This window comes from Oryx dammah, unplaced genomic scaffold (assembly GCF_014754425.2).
Source record: "Oryx dammah isolate SB20612 unplaced genomic scaffold, SCBI_Odam_1.1 HiC_scaffold_4, whole genome shotgun sequence".
NCBI classification, from domain to species: Eukaryota; Metazoa; Chordata; class Mammalia; order Artiodactyla; family Bovidae; genus Oryx; species Oryx dammah.
The window spans coordinates 63,078,154-63,105,034 of NW_024070188.1; the positions used below are offsets into that span (position 1 = coordinate 63,078,154).

Below are 26,881 nucleotides of genomic sequence, written 5' to 3' on the forward strand. Positions count from 1 at the left end.
ATGCCAAAGAATGCTCAAACTACTGCACAATTGCACTCATCTCACATGCTGGTAAAGTAATGCTCAAAATTCTCCAAGCCAGGCTTCAGCAATACGTGAACCATGGACTTCCAGATGTTCAAGCTGGTTTTCTAAAAGGCAGGGGAACCAGAGATCAAATTGCCAATATCCGCTGGATCATGGAAAAAGCAAGAGAGTTCCAGAAAAACATCTATTTCTGCTTTATTGACTATGCTAAGCCTTTGACTGTGTGGATCACAATAAACTGTGGAAAATTCTGAAAGAGATGGGAATACCAGACCACCTGATCTGCCTCTTGAGAAACCTGTATGCAGGTCAGGAGGCAACAGTTAGACCTGGACACGGAACAACAGACTGGTTCCAAATAGGAAAAGGAGTACGTTAAGGCTGTATACTGTCACCCTGCTTATTTAACTTCTATGCAGAGTACATCATGAGAAACGCTGGGCTGGAAGAAGCACAAGCTGGCATCAAGATTGCTGGGAGAAATATTAATAACCTCAGATACCCTTATGGCAGAAAGTGAAGAGGAACTAAAAAGCCTCTTGATGAAAGTGAAAGAGGAGAGTGAAAAAGTTGGCTTAAAGCTCAATATTCAGAAAACGAAGATCATGGCATCTGGCCCCATCACTTTATGGGAAATGGATGGGGAAACAGTGGAAACAGTGTCAGACTTTATCTTTTTGGGCTCCAAAATCACTGCAGATGGTGATAACAGCTATGAAATTAGAAGACGCTTACTCCTTGGAAGGAAAGTTATGACCAACCTACATAGCATATTGAAAAGCAGAGACATTACTTTGCCAACAAAGGTCTGTTTAGTCAAGGCTATTGTTTTTCCAGTTGTCATGTATGGATGTAAGACACAAGGGATTATAATAGCCAGGACATGGAAACAACCTAGATGTCCATCAGTAGACGAATGGATAAGAAAGCTGTGGTACATATACACAATGGAATATTACTCAGCCATTAAAAAGAATACATTTGAATCAGTTCTGCTGAGATGGATGAAACTGGAGCCGATTATACAGAGTGAAGTGAGCCAGAAAGAAAAACACCAATACAGTATACTAACACATATATATGGAATTTAGGAAGATGGCAATGATGACCCTGTGTGCAGGACAGCAAAAAAGACACAGATGTGTATAGCGGACTTTTGGACTCAGAGGGAGAGGGAGAGGGTGTGATGATTTGGGAGAATGGCATTGAAACATGTATAATATCATGTAAGAATCGAAATGCCAGTCTATGTCTGATGCAGGATATGACACGCTTGGGGCTGACGCGCGGAGATGACCCAGAGAGATGTTGTGGGGAGGGGGGTGGGAGGGGGGCTCATGTTTGGGAACACATGTACACCTGTGGTGGATTCATGTCAATCTATGCCAAAACCAATACAGAATTGTAAAGTAAAAATTAAAAATAAATAAATAAATTAAAAAAAAAAAAAAAAAAAATAAGACACAAGGGAGGCCCCAAACACCCTATGGATATCCTAATTGCCATTTCAAACTGAACTTGTTCATAACTGAACTCATATACTCCCTGGATTCCAAACCCTTCTCTTCCTTTCTTCTTTAACTTACAGGACAGGACCATTACCCTCCCATTTTCCCAAATAATAAACCTGGAAGTCATCCCATATATTACCATGCCAATCAGTCAATAAATCCTACTGCTTCAGTTCAAAGATCTCTTGCTATATTTTCCTCTATTCCTTTCCACCTACCCTTGGCTTTATTTATTTCTAGATCACTGAAGAATCTTCTGACTCTTTTCCAGCTGCCAGTCTCAGTTCAGTTCGGTTTAGTCGCTCAGTGGTGTCTGACTCTTTGCGGTCGGCTCCTCTGCAATTTTACTTCCTCAGTACCACTACAGCTAAATTTCTAAAGAAAAACAAAAAGCGCCCAGAATCCTTTCTGAGTTCCCAATCACAGCTTTCACAAGGGGGTGGGGGGAGAGACTCCAAGTAAGACTCCTGCTTTCCCCTCCCCTTTTCCTCCAACATCCATCCTAGGGCCTCCATCAGTGAAGGACTTGAAGTGACTGAAGCACTCTCCTAAGATCTGAGACTTTGCCTCAGGCTGCCTTCCCCCATCCGGCCACCCTTGTCCGCTCCCAAGTTCTGCCTGAAGGTTCTTCATTGCCAAAGCTTTCTCTGTCCACCCTCTCCCACCCCCACACCTAAGTTGGATAGCTCTCTGCTGCGTGGTCCCCTGTGCGCCGCCACCCCCCCCTTTTTTTTTCCTTCAGAGGATAACAACTCAGGTCAATAGAGGATTGGAAAGGGAAGGAGGAAAAAATTTTTAAGGGTTTTGGATTCAAGAGTCCAAATTTTGTTGGTTTGGGAAGTACCTTAACCTCTCTGGGCCCGATTTTCTCTTGTATAACGGGTGTATAACGGGGATATTAATCCTACCGTGACACACACACACGCACACGTGAGATGATGTGGAGTACATGGTTGGGCAGAATCAGTCTGTTCACAGGTAGCGCCAGCGCCTGGCACCGAGGGCGGCCCAGAACTAGGGAGCCTGGACCGCGGGATGCCGCGGGCGGCGCACCACCACCAGGCGCGGGAGGTGGGGGGGCTCTTCTAGCCGAAGCCGAACAGCCCCAACCCCGCCCGCCCGGGATGGAGGGGGAGGCGGGGGCAACGACGAGGCTCCTCCCCGCCCGCTGCCCGCCGCCACCAGACGCTCCCTCGGGCCGAGCCCGGCCAACGCCCGGCCGGCGAGCCAGCCCAGGACATCCGTCACCAGCTTTCCGCGAGCCTCTGTGCCCCGGGGGCCGCCCCGGGTCTCGGCCTCCGCTCCCCAGCGCGCCGTCTGCATCGCGGCGCGCGGGGCGCACCTGACCCTGCGGGCGGGGCGGCGGGCGGGGCTCCGGGCCTGACGCGGCGGCTGCATGGAGCGGGCGTGATTCATCAGCCGCCGCGCCGGGCCGGAGCGGGGCGAGCGCAGCGGCCGCCCAGGCGCCCAGGGCCGGGCTGCGGTGGCGGGGGCGTCCCCGCCGGGCCTCGCGCGCGCTCCCCTAGCTGTCGGCTGCTGGCCCGCGGCAGAGGTCAAGATGGAAGAGATCCTAAGAAAGCTGCAGAAGGAGGCGTCCGGGAGCAAGTACAAAGCCATCAAAGAGAGCTGCACCTGGGCCCTGGGTAAGCGCGCCGAGCGGGGCGCCGGGCACCTGCCGGCGGGTCCTGTTCGCCGCCGCCGGAGGGCCGCGCCGGGGAGGGCTGTGATGACCCTTCTGCGGGGTGCTGGCGGGGGGCTTTCGCTGAGCAGCTGTGACAGATGCTTTTTCGCGCGATTGCGAGAGTTGCCTCGGCAAATTGATGGGTGATGTGCGAATTTGGATTCGGGCGTGTACATCCATCCGCCTACCTTCTGGTCTCTTGATCTTCTCCCAAACCTTAATGGGGAACCGCCGTGCTCCCCTCCTGGCGGCCCCTTTCTTCACGTTCCCTGCTCGGCGGACAACGGTCACCCATCTCCGAGTTCGGATCACAAGCCGGTGGGAAAACACCGGCCTGATTCCAAAGCTCCTGTGGGCTAGAGGGAAGTTGAACCGTCAACCGCGGTCTCAAGTACCTTGGCGAGTGTAACCAGGAAGGAACAGCTTATTTGCTTTTTCCTGATAGAGGCCAGCTTGTTAAGTATTAGCTTTCGTGGTTATTGTAAATGAAAAATAACATACAGGTGGGATGGCATTACCTCTGCAATTCCATTGTTGTCTGCCCTTCAGACAGATTTGATTTTAGATTTGTGAACTCTGCAAGCACTGAAATAAGTTCCAGGTAGCAAATTTGTGTTTATTGTCAGACTCGGATTGTAGAACTCAACCTTGGAGAAAACGCAAGACATTCAATTAGGCAAGAACATGGGCCATCAAAATTGTCTGGATGGGAATTCGGGGGCATCAGGAGCGTACTTGGGGGTAATAGTGATGCTTGAGGAGGGAGGAAAGGAAGGGCCAAGAAGAAACCAGGGCAGCTCTGTGGGCCCCTGGCCTTCCCCAAGCCTGCACATGATTCCTCAGTTGCCACCCAGTCAAAACAGAAAAATGAATCCCTTTCTCTTTCAACCAGAAAGCCATCAGTGTTTGTCATGACACTCTGCTGTGGTACAGCTTGGGAAGGGCCGTTAGCAGGTTTTCTACTAAATGGAGAATTCTGTTGGTGCTCTACGCATCTCGGTTAGTATTTAGAAGATCTGAATTCACATATGTTTGAGTGTGTGTGCACAGACCATCACTTTTTTTTTTTTAACCTCTGTCTGTCATCACAAAATTTTCTAGAATGTTGTCTAGTAAGTTTATCTTGTAGGCAGAATCAGAACTTGACCATTTGTTTACTGTTAGAGGGGGAAAAGAATGGACCCGATACACAAGTGAGCAGCAAGGCTCTTAAAGCCACAGTACTGTTTTTGCATTGGCATTGTCATTCAGTCGAGTGATGGGGTAGATTCTCAAAGGCTTCAAATGAAAGGTCACAGATGTCTGGGTAACATAATCTAGCAGGTCCTGACTGCACTCTAGACAGGCTCTTACGTGTACTTGTTATTATTTTGCTGTAAGTTAAGCAGATTTAGATAGCATGGGGGAGGAGAGGAATCTAGCATTTTTAATGTTTGGATTTTGATACTCTGCATCTTGTTAAGTTAAAGTGCAATGTTACCTAGTTTAGGTCCTTGAAGAAAAAGCCCGGAGCTGAGGCAGCTAGATAATGTGAGCAGAGCCTGGAGTTCAGCCTGATGGGAAGAGTAAATGGGATTCTTTCCCCAGGGGCCGTTCTCAGCAAGAGATGGGAGTGCATGAAACAGTTAAATAACAGTGGTGCGGAGCATTCATTGTGCAGGTTGGAAGGAGTAAACCAGGAAAACAGATCAAAGAAGAGAGAGTGAATGTGAGGTCAGGGGTGGGGGTGGGGGTACTGGTATGGGTTGGTGGGCTTTTGAAGTCAATTGGACTTGAAGAATGGGTAAGCTGTGGGTTTCTGCTTTTCTTTGCTTGTGTAGCAAAGATTTATTAAGACCTCCTCCGTACTGAGCGGTGGGGAGAGAAAAATGAATAAAATGCTTCCTTCCTGTAATTAGCTTGTTAGGAGGGTATGCTGGAGGGAGAATGCTGCAGAAACAAAGACATGAAGGTATGGCTTCCTGTTCTCTTTCCCACTCCAGTCCATTTTCCACTGTTCCATCTTTTTTTTTTTTTTTGCTATAAAATGCTTTTCACTCCTCAATCCCCATACTGTTATTTTAGAGTAAAGTGTGAATTCCTTAGAATGCTCTTTGGAATCTAGCCCCAGCCTTCCTTCCTGGCACCTCACAGCAGGGGTTCAGCGATCCCCATTAAACCATATACTCTCTTGTACATGCTGTGTGCTGCATTTTCCTCTGCCTGGGCCCATGCTAGTCCTTCTGCCACGGCTTACCTTTCCAGACTCCCAAGCCTCAGCTCACATATAAAGGCTCTCCTGAGCTCTGCAAGTGAATCGGTTGCTCCTCCAGGCTCTTAGCTCTGCCCTCAGGATCCTCTTAGAGCGCCTGCTTTTGGGGATTATAGCTGGTTATGCCACAGCTACTCTTTTAGGGGCAGGATGATTGAGAAATATATTGGATTCAGGAGACAAAAAGAAAAAATTCAAGCATACTTAAAGCAAAATAGAATGTTTTCAGTCTATGAACTAAACAGCCCTTGGAAGGCTAACTGGGTTGAGTTTGGTTCAGGGATTAGATACTGTTACAAAGATCTTACTCTGCTCTTTTGGGATGACAAAAAAACTCAACATGAGTCTCCAAAGCTTTGAGTTCATCAGTCAGCACACCTAGACCATCTCAGGAAAGAGGGTTCGTCCCCCACTTAGACCATCATGGGAGAGAGGGGTCGTTTCCGTACTTAGAGTATCTCAAGAGAAAGTAGTCATGTTACACTTCGGCCATTATAAGCGAGAGGGATCACTATGACATTTAGACCACCCCAGGAGAGAGTCATTCTTATGAAAGCTACCATGGGAGAGAGGGGTTATCTTCACGCTTAGTCCATATCACAAGGAAGAGGTCATCTCTCACTTGGACTATTATAGGAGAAAGACATTTAGCTCATAACGGGAGAGGAGTCATCTCCCACTAAAACTCTCATAGGAGAGAGAGAGTGCGCATCTCCATATTTATCCCATTACAGGAGAAGGGGGTCACTTCCCACTTGGCCAATCATGGGATCATCCTGAGGGAGTAGAGCTCTTGCAGTCTCTCCTGCCCAGTCAGTGTGTATCCCTGAACCAGTCCTCTAGCTAAGGAATAAAACAGGCTAGCTGTCTACAAGGCAGAGTCAGCCAAAGATGGCTTCCTCAAAACAAAATTAGGGTTTGCAACTTGAGAGGCAGGTGAGTGGATGGTGGTCAGCCAAAGCAACACATGTCCACAATGTAGACATGAGCTTCCTTAGCATAGGGACTGTCACTTAGGCTTGTTTCTGGCTTCTGCACCTACAATATGAGAGACACATGTTCAATACATAAATAAACCAACATGTTGATGACTTATTTGGGTTTTAAGTGATATTAATCTTTTTTTCTAGTTACAAAAGTTTATATGCTCATTTTAGAATATTGAAAAATACTCAAACACTATAATTGCCACCTTCACAGCGAAACTGCTTAAAAAGTGGATGTAGTGCTCATGTCCACATCCTCCCTTCCTGCTCACTCTTCAGCTCACTCCAGTCTTTCTCCTCTGTCCTTCCACCTATTGAAGAATAAGGTACTCAGACCTTAGAGTGTAGCAGACCGCTCTCACATCCCTCTTATAGGTCCTCTTGGCCACTCTGGGCATCTACTTGACTTTGGCCTCGTGCCCGCACCCTGCCCGTTTTGAGCCTGCCTCTTGAGTTTTTCTGTCTCCTTTGCAGTTTCAGCTCCCATAGTGGGTGTGTGCTTAGTTGTGTCCAACTCTTTGTGACCCTTGGAGTGTAGCCTGCCAGGCTCCTCTATCCATGGAACTTCCCAGGCAAGAATACTGGAGTGGGTTGCCATTTCCTTCTCCAGAGGATCTTCCCAACCCAGGGATTGAACCCACGTCTCCTGTGGCTTCTGCACTGGCAGGCAGATTCTTTATCACTGAGCCACCATCATTTCCTCCCCAGCCTATAAGTGTGTGTTTCACAAGAATTAGCCATGAACCCTCTTCTCTGACTCCCAGCCCACCTGGAGTTGAATACTTTCAGAGCCGCAACTTCAGTTCGGTTTCTGAGAATGCGATATGCACGTTTAGATCCCTGGGCTTCCCCTTCCTCTGACACCAGCCCACTTCTTCCTCCAATGCAACTTCCTACCGCTTCTCTTCTGGAACGGGGAGGGCTCATTATGGCTGCTCTGTGACTTTCTCTTTGCCCTTTCCTCTCACTCTTTGTTAGCACTTGCAGGGTTGGGCACTGTTGCACAGCTTGAGTTAAATATAAACTCCCCTGTCTGATGAGGAAAACTGCAGCGGTTTGGTTGTTCACTGTCAGACCCTCTTCTTGGGAAGCAGCATCAAGTTATCCTGGATATTGGCTGTGCCCACCTGCCTGGCCTTTGAGTTGCTCCCTGTACCTACATCTCAGGGTTTTGTTTTATGATCCTGTCTCATCTCAAGAACTGACCTCAGTCCTTCTACTTCCTCCCTTGCCTTGGGCCCCTGTACCACTGACTCGTCCAATCATCATTCTGTTTTGCTCTCTTCCTCAAACCTGCTGCTGTGCCCCATGGACCACAGCAGTCCCAGATCCTATCATCATGGTTTCTGTTCTTACTCCGGAGTCGCAGGGATACATTTAGTGCCCACTGTTCCCTCTGATCTCTTAGTCCTGTGGGAAGAGACATTTCTCCTTCCCCAGTAAAAGTAATTTAGACTGACAGGGCTTGTTGACTCTAAAACAGTGAAGAGAGGAGGCAAGAGTTTGAACAGAAAAAGTGGAGACAAGTTGGAGCGTGTGATGTTGTGATTTATGATAAGAAATATATATTTGGTGTTGGTCCTTGTTTCTGGCTCAGAGGTTCTAAAATCCTTGAAATTTCCCAAAAGGAAGAGAGCTAAAAATGTCATTCTTTATGTTCATGAAGTCATTTTGGACCACATCTAAGGATGGGGGCTGGTTGCCAAAACCGTCCTCTTCAGTCCCACTCCCCCTGACCTCCACGGAGAGGAGAGGAGCTGAAGATCAGACATCAGTGGCTGATCAGTTGTACCTGTGTAATGAAGCCTCCATAACACCTAAAGGGATGGAGTTTGGAGAGCTTCCCGGTTGACACCCAGAAAGCATGGGATCTTTGCCCTTTCCCCATACCTTGCCAAGTGTATCTCTTCCACTGGGCTGTTCCTGAATTATATCCTTCTGTAACATACCAGTAATCTAGTAAGTAAAAGTTCCTGTGAGTTCTGTGAGTCATTCTAGCAAGTTAGTTAAACCCAAGGAGGGGGTTTTTGGAAACTTTAATTTATAGCCAGTCGGTCAGAAGCACAGGTGACAACCAGGACTTGAGACTGGCATCCGAAGGTGTGGAGGTGGCAGGGTGGGAAGGTTGCAGGGGAGTGGGTGTTACAGGCTTGTAGGACTGAGCCCAGCCTGTGGGGTCTTACGTTCTTTCCAGGTAAATAGTGTCAGAATTAAGTTAAATTGTATGACACTCAGCTGGTGTCCGAGAATTGCTTATTGAGGGAACCATCTCCCCTGCTGCTGCTGCTGCTGCTGCTAAGTCGCTTCAGTTTTGTCCGACTCTATGCGACCCCATAGATGGCAACCCACCAGGCTCCCCCGTCCCTGAGATTCTCCAGGCAAGAACACTGGAGTGGGTTGCCACTTCCTTCTCCAATGCATGAAAGTGAAAAGTGAAAGTGAAGTCGCTCAGTCATGTCTGACCCTCAGCGACCCCATGGACTGCAGCCTTCCAGGCTCTTCCATCCATGGGATTTTCCAGGCAAGAGTACTGGAGTGGGGTGCCATTGCCTTCTCCCACCATCTCCCCTACCAGCCCCAAATCCCAGAAACACACATTGGAATTGGGTGCAGGATTGTTAAATCTATTGAAATAGAATAACTTTTATTTTGAAAGAGAATAGTGAATGTTTCATTATCACTATAATTGCAGGCTGCAACAGTGTGAATATCCATAGCAATGGTAAAGTGTTGAGCATCCAGGTGAGGTTAATGAGATTTGGGTGTGAGCCTTCCAATCAGATTTCTTCAATACTGTGTGATTTTTGAAAAGTTTCACCTGCTGTGTCATAAATGTGAGACGAGCTGTTACATAAAGCACTTTGTGAACATGAAAGACTCTCAAGTATAAGTTATTATTTAAAGGTATTAAAACAGTATTTTCAAGGAAATAGCTCTCCTTTCTCTATTGTTATTGCAAGAATATAGCATTTTTAGTCAGTTGTAAATAGATTACGTTGGCATTCTGTTTCAGGTTAGAAATTGGCTCTGTCTCTAAGGGAAATGCGTCCTAATTTTTAAGCTCTGAGAGGAAGTCTTGTGAGCTAGAAAAGGCAAAGGATTTTTAAGTGTGGATGATTTGCATGCAGATCGTTGAGAATTGACTGATTTATAATTATAGGAATTTGGGAGGGAACTAATAGTGAGATTTATGTACAGTTTAGACTCCTAGTCCTCACATATTTATTTTTAACTTTGTAATTTTCCTTTTGCAGAAACCCTCGATGGTGTGGATACCATTGTCAAGATCCCCCCACACTTGCTGAGGTAAGGAGACTGGAGTTGTAGAATATAGTAGAAGTAAAAATGGCCCACCATGTTTTCTTGAAGGGCCCAGATAACCTCTTTGGCTTATAGCATTTTAGTTGCTGACTGTTGACCTTTCTGCATCTGTGAACTGGGGTGTTTCATGAGTGTCTTAGTGTCAGTGAAATCTGTATTCCAGAGGAACCAGCTGTGGAAGTCTTGGATGAAAGGATACAATTGGTCAAGGAGAGAAATGACCTAAACCTAAGTGAGGATATGGACTGTGGATGTGGAGACTGGCTTAGTCTCCCACCATGAGTTAGGAAATGGCGCCCACTTTGGGCTTCTCTATTGGCGCAGCTGGTAAAGAATCCGCCTGCCTTACAGGAGGCCTGGGTTTGATCCCTGGGTTGGGAAGATCCAGTGGAGAAGGGAACGGCTGCTAACTCCAGGATTCTGGCCTGGAGAATTTTGTGGACTGTATAGTCCATGGGGTCACAAAGACTCAGACACGATGGAGCGACTTTCACTTTGGGGGGAAGCAGTCCTGCACCGCATGGGGTGGATTTAAGCTCTCATTGGCCCCTTGGGTGGACATCATCTCACAGACTCTGTGGCCACCTGCAGCAGCCCTGAGACAGTGAACCTATTTCCCCAGTTCCTCAACTCTCCCCATCCCCTACCGCCATCATCGTGAGAGAAATACATGCCTTTTGTGGAAATCTGGAGAGAGCATACGAAAGTTGCCCGTAATTACACCAATCTAGAATCACCGCTGAAAACAATTGAACAGAGTCTCTTAACAGACTCTCTTTAACAGACTTTCCCCCCAACACACATACATATTTTTACAAATTAATATGAGGCTTTATTTACAGGTTTGTTCCTGCTTGGGTTTTCTTGGTCAGCACTATAGAAGAACGTTTTCTAATGCCAATATCTGTGCTTGAAATATTGCATATTCTTTTACTATATGGCTGTTGCAACATAAATTATTTAGTAATTTTCTTATTAAACATTTGGGTTGTTTCTAGATTTTTCTTTGCAATTATTAAAAACTAAGTTTTTTTAGTATACTTTCTGTAGTCAGGACACTTATGATTTATTACATATTTTCTCTCTTTTCAAGTAGATTGAAAAAGGAATTATGCTTCTGTCTATTTAGAAAATGTATTGCTTCTACTGTAGTGCCTACTACAGGCTGATATATTCGTGTGTTAGTCAATTCGTGTATAAGGGAATTCATACGTTGATCATACCAAGTGTACTTTTCTTCTAAACAGATAGAATGTCTGGCAGCAACATTCTTACCCAGAGGAGGGGTATTCCAGCTGGCGTATGCATGCACACAAAGGAATGTAAAAAATCTCCAGGAGATACAAAGGCATAGATGGTTGAAGGGAGTTGATTTCCTGGTTCCCAGTTTCTATAGTTAACCTGTCTTAAACTTATTTGCTTCAGAATTGATTTTGCTGTGTCTCTTTTGCCGTTTCACCTCTTACACTCACCCTTCTCCCTCTTGACAAAGCACAGCAGAGCTGTCTCCCACCCCATCCTGACTCTGACCCTTGTGTGTTGTCCTGGGATGCAAAACCCTCTTCCCACCTACAGAGAACTATGAAAATATTGTCTGTGTTGGTAAAGGGGATGAATATAATGACCAAGGCACGCATCTTTTTGCAGGTTAGTTTTCATTTCTTGGCTTTCAGTGAAATTGGAAGAGGACCTAATCTGGTTATAACAAAGAAAAAAGATTTTTTTGATGATGAATCTCCTTCATTCCTTTCTTACTTACATAAGCAAGGTTTCTTAGTGCTTGCATCTTTAAAACTGGGGAAAAAAGGTATGGAATTTATATTATATTATTATTATAATATCATAATTCAGTTTCATCATATAACAGTAGAAAGTGTTCATTCATCAGTATATGAACTAGTTGAGAAGAAAGAGACAAATCCTGTATATTTCTTTAGAGATACATTTCCAATAAATTTTTAATTTCCATGTTAACTATATTAACATTCTTATAAGTAATTATTAATGTTGTTTGGATCAGTTGTGTGCATTAGTAATGAAAGCTCAGAGAAGAAAATGGAATACTTTTAAGCCTTACAGCCAGAGGAAATTTTTAAGAATCACTTTATATACATTTTTGTTGCAGGGAAATATAATAGGAAAATTCATAAAATCAAGTGTTAAACGTATTAGATTGAGAGAGAATTCTGTGTGGGGAGTAAAATGGAAATACAAGTTCAAGGAGATAACAGTGCAGCCTTTTTGCAAAGAGGAGTTTGTTTGTGTGTTTTTTGATGGGTGAAGATGATTTGCAAATTGATGTGGTATTTGGATTTTATTGGATACCTTTAAGTGAGTGATATGTTTTAATTAAAATTGTACTAATTCCAATATGACAGAATTACAGCCTTTGCAATGAATTAAGATTATGGTTGAGAAATTTAAATGTCAACTTAAAATGTGTGAAAAATAGTATTTAAAATTTGCAAAAATGTTTGATGACACTGTTGTAAAGGTTGTTTCTCTATCCAAGGGGTTGTTGAAGCTATGGTGCAACTTTCTATGGTTCTGGATCTGTGATAAAAGGTTTGCCTTGGGTGTCAGAAGGAAGAAAGTGACAATGATACCAGAAGAGGCTCCTAGTACAGTGGGCATCAAAAGACAACTGGCATTTTCTACCTCTTGGTGGATGTGGAACCAAACGAGCTGGAGAAAATACATTATTAATGGGCTGTGTTTGGTCCCCTGCTTAGCCACTGAGCATTACACTTGTCCGTGATATTGAGCCCAGGGCCAGCTGGCCATCTTGTATGACCAGAGGTTGTTGCTCAGGCACCAAGTCATTTCTGACTTTGCAACCCCATGGATGGCAGCACACCGGGCTTCCCTGTCCTTCACTATCCCCCAGGGTTTGCTCAGATTCATGTCCATTGAGTCGGTGATGCCATCCAACCGTCTCATCCTCTGCCATCCCCTTTTCCTCCTGCCATCAGGCTTTCCCAGCATCAGGGTCTCTTCCAGTGAGTCGCTTCTTCACATCAAGTAGTCAAAGTATTGGAGCTTCAGTTTCAGCGTCAGTCCTTCCAATGAATATTCAGGGTTGACTTCCAAAAAGAAAAAAAAAACAACAGGCATATCCACAACTGAGTGTTGTTTCCAGCTTTGGCCCAGCTTCTTTATTCTTTCTGGAACTGTTTCTCCACTGTTCCCAAGCAGCATATTGAACACTTACTGACCGGGGGGACTCATCCTCCAATGTCATATTTTTTGCCTTTTCATACTGTTCATGGGGTTCTCAAAGCAAGAATACTGGAGTGGTTAGCCATTCGCTTCTCCAGTGGACCATGTTTTGTCAGAACCCTCCACTGTGACCTGTCTGTCTTGTGTGGCCCTGCACAGCATGACTTATAACTTTACAAGGTTGTGATCCATATGATCATTTTGGTTAGCTTTCTGTGATTGGTCTTTTTTTTCTGGAGTCTGTGGGATTGTAGTTCATGCTTCTTCTGTCTGCTCTCTGATGAATGAGGATACGACCGTAAGAGGTAGTCACAAAATTGATGGGAAGGATGCCAGATGAGGAACCACAGATGAATACATATATATGTGTGTGTTTACCTGTCTTCACCAATATTTGAATATAACTCAGAGTGTTTGTCTGAATGATAAGAGAGCTGTTGCTATCATCCTGTATACAGAGGAATGTGTGTTTTTGCATTCCAGATGTGCAGCAAAGTCAAGCATCCTTGTACAGAGAACTGAGCTGTATGAATGAGACACAGTGGATGTAAGCATTACTCTCAGAGGTTTTATATTCTCCAAGAGGAGACTGAAAACAATGTAGCTGGGGAAAAAACACTTATGAGGCAGCAAGTATAAATTGACTATGGAATTTTATGCCTATCAGAAGGTTTCAGTTTGACTATGACTTGTAATAGTTGGGAGCCTTTCAAAGCCTGTTTTAACCTATGTGAATAAGCCATAATCAAACAAAAATGAGCTATTGAATTAAAGAATCTGCTTGACTATTTGATATCAGGGAAACAAACACCATAATGGACTTTCCCCCTCTGTGGTAAATCAGTTTTCCTTTAATCCTTTGATTCTTCTTCCAGGCATTTTTTTTTTTTTTTTATCTTATAGAATTTATTAAATTTAAAAAATTGAAACACTCACAGTGCACTTACTCTGTCCAGTACTGTGTTTAACTTGTTTGAGCACAATAAACTAAAAAAATTTTTATAATTTAGGTGCTATAATTGTCTGCTTATAAGTAAGAATTTGGATTTGTTATTTTTCTTCAGTTTTACTTCTATTTTAATGATTTTTTTCTTCAGTTATATTTAGTATATGAGAAAGAAACCAGATTCATAAACTATTTCTTGGCATTCTTCTGATTTTGTATTCAGATTCAGTTTCCATTTGTTATGTAATCACCTAGAAATGATTATTTGTTTTGTTGTTTCAGGTTTTGAAATGAGCCATCAGGACTAAATTAAATATCAAATACTTTTGCCATGCTTTTTTTCTTATTTTTTCTTTGGCCATTGATTGTCTTTCAAGTTAAATATGTTAGCATTCTGATAGATAATTACTGATACTGTTCTGTACATTAGTAATGGTAGTTCAAACCAGAAGAAAATTGATACCTTGAAAGAACTAAGGTTGTATTATCTTTAAAAAAAAAATTTTTTTTTTCTTTTACCATTGATTGCTCTGAGGACTTCTTGTGCAAATGGAAGTCCACAAGTCACGTGAATGATTTTAGTGACTCTGGTGACTGGATTTGGTCATGCCTAGGGCACTGTATGGGAGAAACCTATGAAAAAAGGTTTTAGATGGAATGGAGTGGTCAGAGGCATTGCTTATTTCTGCCCCAGGCTTGTTCACTGGACAAATGCCCAGTCTTATTGTTGATACAGTGAGCAGCCTTAGCAACCAGGGTGGGGATTCACGTAGAGTACTCAGTGAGGTTCAGTGTCAGGGATGGGGGAAGGGCCAGGGAATTCGCCCTGTAGAGTATTTCCTGAATTTGTCAGTAGACAGTCACGTGAACATCTTTCCGCCTTCCTGCCCATAGTCTTGCTTTTTGATCTTGGGGGTGAGATTTAAACATCCTTATCTTCCTCCTTGAGGAGCCTGAACCCTCACTCCTTTTTAAGATTTTTTTTTTTTGGCTGCCCATGCTTTTTGCTGTGGCTTGTTGTTGAATAGTTGTGGTGAGTGGGCTGTAGAGAAAATGGGCTCAGTAGTCCTGTGTGGGCTTAGTTGCCCAACTAGGGGTTCAACCCACATCCCCTGCATTGGAAACTGGATTCTTAACCACCATGAAGTCCCTCTCTTCTCTCTGCTTAAACTCAGGTCTTACATGTCTTTGCAGGGTTGAATAAAACCTGTGAATCGGTGGGCAGTGGTGGTATGCCCATGCTCAAGGAAGAGGCCTTCCTCAGGCTGAGGTGGTCTTTTCCTCGGCCTTCTTGTTTGCCTGGCAAAAGGCAGCTTAGGATGTTCCCTCCAGGTTGACAGACTTGATATCTCTGCCCAAGTCAAGTTACGTCCAACAGTTACTGACTCCATCATTGTTAGCTGCTGGTTTTTCAGCCAAGTAAGAAATGAGACTTGGAAGCTACTGATCAAGAACTATTAATAGTTAACAATATTAAATGTTTTCTCTTTCCTTTTTTCTACTTTCTCTCACCCTACACCTCTTGCTTTTCCCACCATGGTTTAGGAATCAAGTATTGTAACCAAAGTAACCTGATCAGTTATGGAATTTTCAAGGCCGCTCTGGGTTTTGTTATGAGTATTCAGGGCTGGTGTCTGTGTTTTATGAGGCTATCACCAGCCACCTGGAGGGGCCACCACTTCTGTAATGTTTAACTTGTTGCAAGTTGATACATTGGTCTTTCCCTTTCATGCCTACTGTCTTTGTAATGGCTTGGTTACGATGATACCTAGATTTGTCTGATGTTTTTCTCTCTGAAATATTGAAGAACTTATATTTTTCTAACCCTGTGTGTTAAAAGGAAAAGGGCTTATGTCATTTCTGTGGACCATTCAGTACCATTGTTATTTGCAGTCATTGGCTCTTCTATATCCTTCTTGACCTGCTGGCAAGTTCCTGAGGAACGTCCCTCCCTTTCCAATGGACTCCTGTGGTGTCCTTCTGCTTCTGAGTGCTGGCTGGAAATGCTCAGTCCCTCTGCTGGCATCTGACCATCAGAGAAACAAGCTCTTCCATGACCAAGACTATGTTTAGTAAGAACCTTAAACATGGTCTTAGTCAGGTACATATGCAAGAGGGTATAAAACTAGAGTTTTACTGAGGGCATTTCCCAGTCTCTGCCCCTCCTCCTCTGGGAGTTATCTCATACACTGAAATAGAGCATACTTGTTACAAGTCCTCTTCCTTTTGCATGCCAGGACCAAGAGAGCAGGTCTCGGGGTCTATGGTTAGCAATCCAATGCTCCCCTTTATATGGGACACTGAAACACGGGGGACATGTTTTCTGAGCTGCTTTTCTCATCAAAATTGTTCACTGTGTGTCTTATGCAATATTCCTCACTTCCTCTTAGTACCTATCCTTGAAGACTGACCTACGGTTAGTGAAAGTGATCCTTCTTTCCTTTGCGCCTTCACTGTTTCTGTCATGAATTTGTCATGGCATTTATCAGTCAGGCTGGTAATTGTTTAGGGGATCTGTTTGAGACCCTTTTTTCAAGGAGTTCATATACATAAATTTTCATCTTTTTACCTCCTAGTTCAGTGCCCTCTAAATGTTCAGAGGATGAAAATGCCTCTCTAGACCCTGCATTGTTCATCTCAGTGAACCTGTGTCCTCATCTCCTAGGTTCTTGGAAAACATAGCATTTGGAAGAATCTGTGTTGTAGTATTTGGAAGAATCTGTACTTCAGCAGTAGAATCTCAAATATCTCATTGGCTGAAAGGATAGGTCCCAAAGAGTAGACCAGAAATCCGATACCCAATCCATTGACTTCAGCTAGTATAGTCTTAAACCCTTACTCTTTTCTCAATCAAATCCCTGGCTAGTCTAATGTCTCGTTTGATTGAGGTTGAGGGTTTGTGGTAGTTATTAATATCATGACCTGATTAATGGTCTGTGTCAAAGGACACTGAATATACAAGTGGTTCAGCTCTCACTAGGTTCCCATGAAGAGTCCTTGGCCCACCTGGATGAGGTGCTCTGCCTGCCCTACAACCACCCCAAGTGTGAATTTGACTTGGAGTCAAATTTCTGTTCTAAAGAAATAAAGAATCTCCACCTCCATCCCTCTCCAGTCCAGGATTTTCCCTTTCTTTGAGCCCAAGTAACTTATGACAGGACTGGTCCAGATGAGATAAAACCATCAAGGGAATCCTCGCACAATCTCGTTCAAAGGCAGCCATTGGCAGCAAACCTCCTATCGGCATTTCTCAGTGCCTTTGGGGGACAATCCCAGACGTCACTGCGGTCATGACCCAGCTGCCATTTTGCTTACCTTCTCCATGATTCCTCAGAGCCAACCTCAGCCTAATTGCTTTTCTCCTGCCAGTTGCAGTTCCCAGAAAGAATATTTAACAGTCCTACTTCCCATTTGTCCTTATATATGTCCCCGACTCCCTCCCATCCCCACCCTGGCTAAGCCTCTGCCCAGCCCTGTAGAGCAGTGGGCCCCAGCCTTTTCGGCACCAGGGGCCAGTTTCATGAAAGACAGTTTTTCCATGGATGGGGGAGGGGGGATGGTTTCGGGATGATTCAAGTGCATTACATTTATTGTGCACTTTATTCTATTATTATTGCATCAGCTGTACTTCAGATCATCAGGCTTAAATCCCAGAGGTTGGGGGCCTCTGCTCTAGAGGCTTCATTTTGCCTGCCTGGTCCAGACACTTCTTTCAGCCCACATGCTGACAGGTTCCTCCTTGTTTTGATTTAGGGACTTACTGATTTTTCATGGAGGGTGGGAACATGCTCATTAGTATTCATGTTTGGAAAGAACCATCTGTAATAGCTTCCTGTTCTTTGTAAGGCTTTAATTGTTTTTTCTCTTGCTTTTATCTGTTTTAGGGCTTTAGTTCTGTGCTTTGAACCCAACAACAATTTCTACAGGTTGTGCAAGCTTTTTGTTTGTTTTTTTAATTGAAGAAATAAGTGTCTCCATATCAACTGGGAAGGACTGTGTGTGATTTCAAATGGATCAGTGGGTTTTGGCAGGCAGTTTCAATCTCATCATTGTTGTTTCTGCCTTTTTGAGGACATGGAAAAGTGTTGGGCTCCCCTTGCTACCTCCCACTGTCAAGAGGCAGAATCAGAGGCTGCCAGTGTAGGATTTCCAGGTCCTGTCTTCAGCTCGTGATAACTGAACGGAGGATGTTAGCATAAATGCAGGACAGGTGCTTCTGATGAGGCCTCTGCGTTAGTCCAGGTAAATTGCAAGTATCTGTCCTTCTTCCAGATTTGAACTCATCTTGAGGTCTTCTCTTGGTGATTTCTGGTTTTCCTCCATTCTGTGGCTGACTTCTCTTTGCAGAGGCACACACATGTTAAGTTTTGAGTCCTGATCTTTTGCTGGTTTGGCACCAGAGAAAAAAAGAATAGGATGCTTAAGATACTTTAGTTAGTCTAAGCATTTTCAGTCTTAGCGAAGTCTTTATCCCTCCCAGTCATGAAAGGAAATATGGAGGGAGCCATCAGTCTTGCCTTGGGTCAGTGGGAATCATTTAAGTGAAAAAGGACTTGCCATGGAGTCAACCTGAACTGTTCCAGCTCCCTGGGATCCAGCTTCCTCTAAACAGGTGAGCAGAATGATATTTCTGGCCACAAAAGCCAGTTGGCAGGAGAAAGTGGCATGTGTAATAGCCAATAAGTAGCCTGTAAGTCAGTGCTTGCGAGTGATGGGGATGCTGAAATCCATATTAGAAATCAAGGTGCCCCAAAGATCTAGTCTTTTTTTTTCCTTTTATTCCTTTCCTTACTGCTATGGAAACAAAGAGTATTCCCATCATCTTTTAGCATAGTATAAATGACAACACTATTCCTAACTTACAAGCACCTCCTTCTGTGTATATGCCAGCCTATAAAGCCAATTCTAATGATTTTCATGTTCTAACCTCTTTGATGAGGAAGACCTACAATTAACTTTCAATTGCAAAGCTTCTTCTTGTTAATAGCCCTGGACCTCAAAGCACTTTAAATGATGTAGTCAGTTAGAGAAGTGCATAACCTACCCAGACTGGGATGGTAGGGGTTGTTGGGCTTGAGTGATATTTTGGGATGTGAGCAAAACCAGCCATGGCCACTCATCCTTCCATTATAACAGGTGGTTGATGCCTTTATTTTATGGCACTTGGCTCTAAAGGGAAGTGTTAGAAGGAAACATAGAAAATGTGTTAACAGTCCAACTATAAATTTTCTTTCTTCAGTTGAACAAAGGTAGGATTTTTGCTGTATGGGTGGTTCTATGCTTGCTTTTTGTAATTGTGTCTTACAGGCAATTTAGGTCCAAATTTCCTGCTTTAACTTCAGAGTATGCCTTTGAGAAATTGTTTGTATTGCTGAGTTAAAAAAACAGATTCTGAGAGATTTGTAGGGACTGGAGCTTGTAGATTCAGTGACGTAAATGACTCGGTAAGGTGTTTCTATCTCTCACTCTCCAAAACCTTTCTCCTGGGAATGGTGCAAAGACTAGAATCCTGTTTAGTTTCTTTGGATATCTTTATTAAATATTTCCTATTTGTATTGTAGCGCCTATTTATGTGTAGTTGGACTTAGTAGGATTATGTAATTACACAGTGCCCTGATGTATGTTTTTCCAGTCTAATAAATTTCACACAGGAGATCTCCTATTACTGGTTTTATAACTCAGTACTCTGTTAATATGATGCCTCTTGGCATGCTTAATTGCTTGTGATTCACACGTTCTCACCTAAATTTGGGATGATAGAACCTACGTTGACATTTTTCAACCTTTATTATGTGCCAAGGACTCTTAGGTATTAAGCATGCTGGTCTCCATCCTGCCTTTTCCCTTGTGAGACGGTAAGTCCTGAGACTTGGAAAGACTCCTTGAACCAGGCTGAGGCAGAGTCAGAGTTGTTAGAGTCAAAGTGCACATTCTTAACACATTACAGAGTATTGCCTTTCCCATTATGGACAACACAGAAGTTCATGTTTTCTGCTTTGTAATTGATGTGAAATGCTGAGATATATAAAACTAAATTTCATCCCATAAGTTATTTGATGAAGCACCATGATTGAAAAGTACTCTTGGAAAATGGGCTATAGTTAGCTACTGCTCATCCCATGAATGGGACTTCCCAGGTGGCGCTAGTGGTAAAGAACCTGCCTGTCCATGCAGGAGACAGGAGAGAAGTGGTTTCCATCCCTGGGTCAGGACAGTCCCCTGGAGGCAGGCATGGCAATCCACTCCAGAATTCCCGCCTGGAGAATCCCCATGGACAGAGGAGCCTGGTGGGCTACAGTCCATGGGGTCACAAAGAGTAGGACACAGCTGAAGCATGCACACACATCCGTGAATACGACTTACTAATGTAGGAATATCAGTGAGGCCACTTTGTATTGAAAACAATTTTAAGTGCAATTTCCAAGGAGCTGGAGCCATTAAAGAGGGAGTATCTTGTATGGAGACTGAGGGGTGAGCCATAAATTATTAGAGCTTTTGAGATAAATGTGTAGATGTGACTTTGCCAGGAAATGATCAAAATGGACTTTTCCTCTCTGTAAGGCAAAAAGAGAGTTAAGATGAAAGAGACACTAGTCTGGGATTGATGTGAATACCCACTGGGAAGCCTGGGTAATTATGTGATTAAAAAATGAACCCTCATGTCTCCAAGTTCTGGCTCACGTGACAGAGGGAAGAGTCTAGCAACTCAGATGCTTTCTTCAGGGATGGTTAAGATGAGCAAGGGCTTCTCTGGTCGCTCAGCAGTTAAGAATCCGCCTGCTGATGCAGGAGATGAGGGTTCAATCCCTGGGTGGGGAAGATCCCCTGGAGGAGGGCATGGCATCCCACTCCAGTATTCTTGCCTGGAGAATCCCATAGACAGAGGAGACTGATGGGGTACAGTTCATAGGGTCACAAAGAGTCAGACATGACTGAAGCAACTTAGCACGTACACACAAGATGAGGAAGCCTGCAGAATTACCAAGGGAAGGCTTATGGTAGGGCTCATTGTATGGCCTAAATGAAAGGAATATTTCTAGAACAGGTTGTATTTAGAGTGGCTCTAAATACAGGCTCATTTTTAAGTTAACGATATCCAGAGAACTATTGCATTTCAAAGATTTTTAAAATTCTGCCCATTGCTTCCTTTGCTTTGTAAGCCCCGTTTTCTTTTTCTGTATTTACCAGCTGGGAGGAAAGTCCTTCGAAAACAAAAGGGGTTTTTTGTGCTCATTTCAGAAAGGTTGATAGAGAAGCTGAGAAACTGGGCCCAAGGGTCATGGGGGAGCAGGCAGAGGGAGGGACCTGAGCACAGAGACCGCCCAAGTTGGGCCGTGGAGGGTGGCTGACCCTACTGGACTTTCACTCCATCTCGTCTCTTGAAATAAAGCTGGATGCGGACGATAAGGCCAGTAACATGACATTTGCTTAAAAGGAGGAGGAGAGCATTCATGTGTTTCAGAGGTAGTAAAAATACAGCTATAATTAAAGTCAATAGGATATTTGATTAAGAAAGCGATTGTTAGTTTAAGGTGTGTGTGCTGGAGCTGTCAGTACAATGGACGCATTTATAAATATTTGTTCCTGCTGATTGCCTTGCATCTCCGGGTCTCGAATGTCCACATCTCTATTGGCAGCACCAGGAACTCTGATTGGTAGTAGGAAGAGAGTTCAAGGGAGGTCTCGGCTCTGGGGAGGAAGCTGTGGGTTAGGGGGGATGGGTACCCTGGGTTTGGAGCCAGGGCCAAGCAAGCAACATTCTATGTGCTGGGAACACAGTGGGAAACAAAACAGAAACTCTCCTGTTAGAGCCCACCGCTTGCCGAAGGGGAAGGAAGCGTCATGATACCTTAGGTCCTGGTTCTCCCGTGTAGGACCACTGGGCCCCTGAGCTAGTCATTGTGCCTGTCAGCTTGTGTGAATGGAGGAGGACACGGAAGCATGGACACTGACGAAAGCAGGTGTCTCTGTTTCCCACCCCTGTGATCGTGGACTGAGCTGTAGGTGCGGAGGAGAGAGATCTGGAGAGACCCTATCACAGGCCACAGGTGCGGACTGGGTTTCCCCAGCAAGAGCTCAGCATGCCTGCCTCCCACCCTCCCAGGGAAAAGCCTCTGTTTTACCTCCTCCAACTTTCATATCTCCTCAGCATCCTAGCAGGAAAGCAGCTGCGCCTATGGGGCTTGTCTCAGGACCCTCTGTGTCACTCTCACACACACACACACATATATTATATATATATATCAACTTTATTGAGATAAAATGTGTGAATTTAAGGTCTGCAATGTGATGATTTAACCACAGATTGTGAAATGATTACAATAAGGTTAGGTAACATATTCATCAGCTCACATCGTTTATGTGTGCGTGGTGAGAACTCTCCTAGCAATTTTCAGATATATAATACATTATTATTAAACAGAGTCACCATTTTGTACATTAGCTGACCAGAGCTTATTCATCTTCTAACTGGAATTTTGTACCCTTTGACCTCTCTTTCACCCATCCCCACACCCCATGTCTGTGGTAACCACCACCCACCACTTTGTTTCTATGTGTTCAATTGTTTTACATTCCATACATAAGTAAGATCATGCATCTTTTCCTGACTTCTTTCACTTAGGATACTGTCCTCAAGGCTCATTCATATTGTTGTAAATGGCAGGATTTCCTTTTATTTTGTAGCTGACTAATTTTTCATTGTGTTTGTATATGTAAATCACTGTGATATTGTGATTTATAGAATATACATATACACACACACATAGCTGGCCCTTGAACAACACAAGTTTGAACTGTGAGTCTCCTCTATTTTTTAAAGATTTATTTGTTTTTGGATGCACTGGGTCTTCGTTGCTGTGCGTGGGCTTTCTCTAGTCGCAGCAATCAGGGGCTCCTCTTCGTTCTGTTGCACAGACTCCTCATTGTGGTGGCCTCTTGTAGCAGAGCACAGGCTCGAGGTGTGCTGGCTCAGTAGTTGTGCACGGACTTGGTTGCTTCTCAGCGTGTGGGATCTTCCCGGACCAGGGATAGGATTCTTGTTCCCTGCATTGGCAGGCGGACTCTTAACCACTAGACCACCGGGGAAGCTCTGAGGCTGCTCTTGTACACAGACTTGTTCATTCATGCACACTACAGTAGCACGGGAGGTGGGCTGAATCCACGGATGCAGAACCAAGACTGCAGAAACCGCCTATAAAGTTATACTTGGATTTTCTGCTGGACGGGTGGTTGCCATCCCTAACCCCTAAAGTGTTCAAGGGTCAACGGTATTTGGTCTTCATCCCATTCTGACACCAGAACGCCTAAAACTCTTGGAATTTCCTTACAAAAGCCATACAGGTGATTTTGTTCTGTTAATGAGGTTAATGAGTGCCTTTTGGAAAGCACGTTAGGGAGGGCTGGGTGCCCGTGAAGCCAGTGTTGGAGATCTCAGCCCCCACTTCCAACCTCTGTGGAGGGGAGAGAGGTTGGAGATTCCATTCAGTAGCCTAGGGCCAGTGATTTAATCGCTCATGCCTGCATCAGGAGGCTTCCAGAATTCAGAGAGCCTCCTCATGGAGGTTTTGCAGAGAACAGCACGTTGGAGAGAGCAGGGAAGCTCCTTCCCACACACCTTGCCCTCTGCGTCTCTTCCATCTGGCTGTTCCTGACTTATCTCCTTATATAATAAACCGGTAATCTAATGAGTAAGATGTTTCTCTGAGTTCTCAGAGTTGCCCTAGCAAATTAATCCAGCCTAAAGAGGGTGTGCTTAGAATGTCCAATTTGTGCCAGGTCCAGTAGAGGCACAAGTGACAACCTAGACTGGTGGTTGGCATCTGAAGCTGGTGTAGAGGAGTGAGTCTTGCGGGGCTTGACTGTGGAATTTGATGCTGTCTCTGGGTAGACAGTGTTTGGAGTTGAACTGTAGGACACCTCACTGATGTCAGAGAGTTGCTCACTGCTGGTGGGGACTCTCCCATAGGAATTGGGTGCAGAGCCCCACTAATCACATTTTCTTTATTCTGCTGAAAACTCTGCCTCTGTGCACCGATGCTGAGTCAAATCTGGCAGACAGAGTTTTGGGTGAAGTGTTGATAGAAAAGAATACTTTTACGGCTTTGCCAGGCAAAGGGAGAGACAATGGGCTCGTGCCCCTCAAAAACTGTACATCCCAACCTGGGAGGATTTGGTGAGGAGTTTTATAGCGATGGTTTGAGGGTGGGGTTGCTGATAATACCAGTGTATCTGCAGGGTCTGCACTCCTTTAATCAGGTCTCAAATGGTCTCCTCCTAATCAGCTTCTCTGGTTCCTCTGATCTGGCCTTTGGTGGTCTCAGTAAGCTTCTCTGGTTCCTTTACTCTGGCTTTAGGTGGTCTTCTCTGGCAAGAACGCTACCCCCTTTCATTTGTTGACTCTTAGTTCTGTGGAGAGCGCAAACATAGTGTTAGGTGTATCCCTTGAGGGGAACCAGGACCCTGCCCCAAGGCTGCATTATTGTATCTTGGCTATAGCTCCCCTGTCTCTGCCTCCCTTCCCTTCCCAGATTAGCAACTGTTTGAGTCTGCCCTTTGGAACTCCTGGAAGGTGGCAGAGCAGAAATGAGGGACAGGGAGGCTTCCGTGCCTAGGAACCTCACAGGGTCCTGCTTGGTTTCAGCTGGTTCGTTACTTCAACAACTTCTGCACCAGTTGTCAGATATTTTGGTCTCAAGAACTTTGACACTTTTAAAAACTGAGGATCCCAGAGAACTTAAGATCTTTTGGATTGTATTTACCACATTAAATGTGAAGTGTTACTCAGTCATGTATTTACCATATTAGGCATTAAAATAGAAATTTTAAAATATTTAATTCATTAAAAATAAGCCCATTGCATGTCCCCTGCAAAGACTTATTTTTTCCCTTTAATGAAAAGTAGTTGTTTAGTCGCTAAATCATGTCCGACTCTTTTGTGACCCCATGGACTGTAGCCCACCAGTTTCCTTTGTTCATGGGATTTTCCAGGCAAGAATACTGGAGTGGGTTGCCATTTCCTTACTCCAGAGGATCTTCCCAACCCAGGTATCCAACCCGAGTCCTGTGTCTCCTGCATTTACCCCTGAGCCACCAGGGAAGGCCTTCATGAAAAATAACTGCTTTCAAAACAAATGTAGGAAAGAACTTTGCATTTTTGCCCATCTCTTTACTGTCTGGTTTAATAGAAAACAGCTGGATTCTCAGCTCTGCTTCTCCATTCAATCTGTTACAGTCTGTTGCTTTGGTTGAAGTAGATAAAGCAAATCCAGCCTATACAGATAAGTGGTTTAAAACAGGAGAGGAATTTTAACCACTTTTTTGAATAATTGTGCATTATTCTTTTTTGCTAAACTCTACTCTATACTCCTAAGAGACTGAGAGTGAAAGTTTTGACCTTATGGACCTTTGACAAAGTCTCAGGACTCTAGGCTATATTTTGAGAACCATTTCTCCGCATGTCAGAAGCCAGAATCTTAAATCATTGATTCTCTGGAATCAACCAATTCTTCCTCTCTTCTGAGAACAGGAGTTGCCCTCAACCCTGCCTTCTCAGGGCCTTGTCTTGGCCCATAAAGCTTTAGGCGTGCGCAGCAACATGCGGCTAAGCTTTGGCGGAAGGTGGCTGTTTGTTCTTCTGCTTCACAGGCCTGTGAAATTGTGACTGGGAATTTTTAGAACCACTCAGTTCAGTTCAGTCACTCAGTCGTGTCCAACTCTTTGCGACCCCATGAATCGCAGCACACCAGGCCTCCCTGTCTATCACCATCTCCCAGAGTTCACTGAAACTCACGTCCATCGAGTCGGTGATACCATCTCACCCTCTGTCGTCCCCTTTTCCTCCTGCCCCCAACCCCTCCCAGCATCAGAGTCTTTTCCAATGAGTCAACTCTTTGCATGAGGTGGCCAAAGGACTGGAGTTTCAGCTTTAGCATCATTCCTTCCAAAGAACACCCAGGGCTGATCTCCTTTCGAATGGACTGGTTAGATCTCCTTGCAGTCCAGAGTACTCTCAAGAGTCTTCTCCAACACCACAGTTCAAAAGCATCAATTCTTCAGTGCTCAGCTTTCTTCACAGTCCAACTCTCACATCCATACATGACCACTGGAAAAACAATAGCCTTGACTAAATGGACCTTTGTTGGCAAAGTAATGTCTCTGCTTTTGAATATGCTCTCTAGGCTGGTCATAACTTTTCTTCCAAGGAGTAAGCGTCTTTTAATTTCATGGCTGCAGTCACCATCTGCAGTGATTTTGGAGCCCCAAAAGATAAAGTCTGACGTTGTTTCTACTGTTTCCCCATCTATTCCCCATGAAGTGATGGGACCAGATGCCATGGTCTTCGTTTTCTGAATGTTGAGCTTTAAGCCAACTTTTTCACTCTCTTCTCTCACTTTCATCAAGAGGCTTTTTAGTTCCTCTTCACTTTCTGCCATAAGTGTGGTGTTATCTGCATATCTGAGCTTATTGATATTTCTCCCGGCAATCTTGATTCCAGCTTGTGCTTCTTCCAGCCCAGCGTTTCTCATGGTGTCCTCTGCATATAAGTTAAATAAGCAGGATGACAATATACAGCCTTGACGTACTCCTTTTCCTATTTGGAACCAGTCTGTTGTTCCATGTTCAGTTCTAACTGTTGCTTCCTGACCTGCATACAGGTCTCTCAAGAGGCAGGTCAGGTGGTCTGGTATTCCGATCTCCTGAAGAATTTTCCACAGTTTATTGTGATCCACCCAATCAAAGGCTTAGCATAGTCAATAAAGCAGAAATAGATGTTTTTCTGGAACTCTCTTGCTTTTTCCACGATCCAGCAGATGTTGGCAATTTGATCTCTGGTTCCTCTGCCTTTTCAAAACCCAGCTTGAACATCTGGAAGTTCATGGTTCACGTATTGCTGAAGCCTGGCTTGGAGAATTTTGAGCATTACTTTACTAGCCTGTG

The 26,881-nt window shown here is 44.3% G+C and overlaps 1 protein-coding gene across 1 annotated transcript in view; it reads left to right on the forward strand.

The window, feature by feature from the left end:
• The first annotated feature begins 3,055 nt into the window (after positions 1-3,055).
• The window catches only part of ARFGEF3 (ARFGEF family member 3), a 174,175-nt gene continuing 150,349 nt past the window's right edge, over positions 3,056-26,881 (forward strand). The window contains exons 1-2 of the mRNA XM_040239099.1: positions 3,056-3,181; positions 9,711-9,762. Of these exons, the coding sequence (XP_040095033.1) occupies positions 3,097-3,181; positions 9,711-9,762 (137 nt within the window). The 5' untranslated portion in view covers positions 3,056-3,096. The remainder of the gene's footprint in view (positions 3,182-9,710; positions 9,763-26,881) is intronic.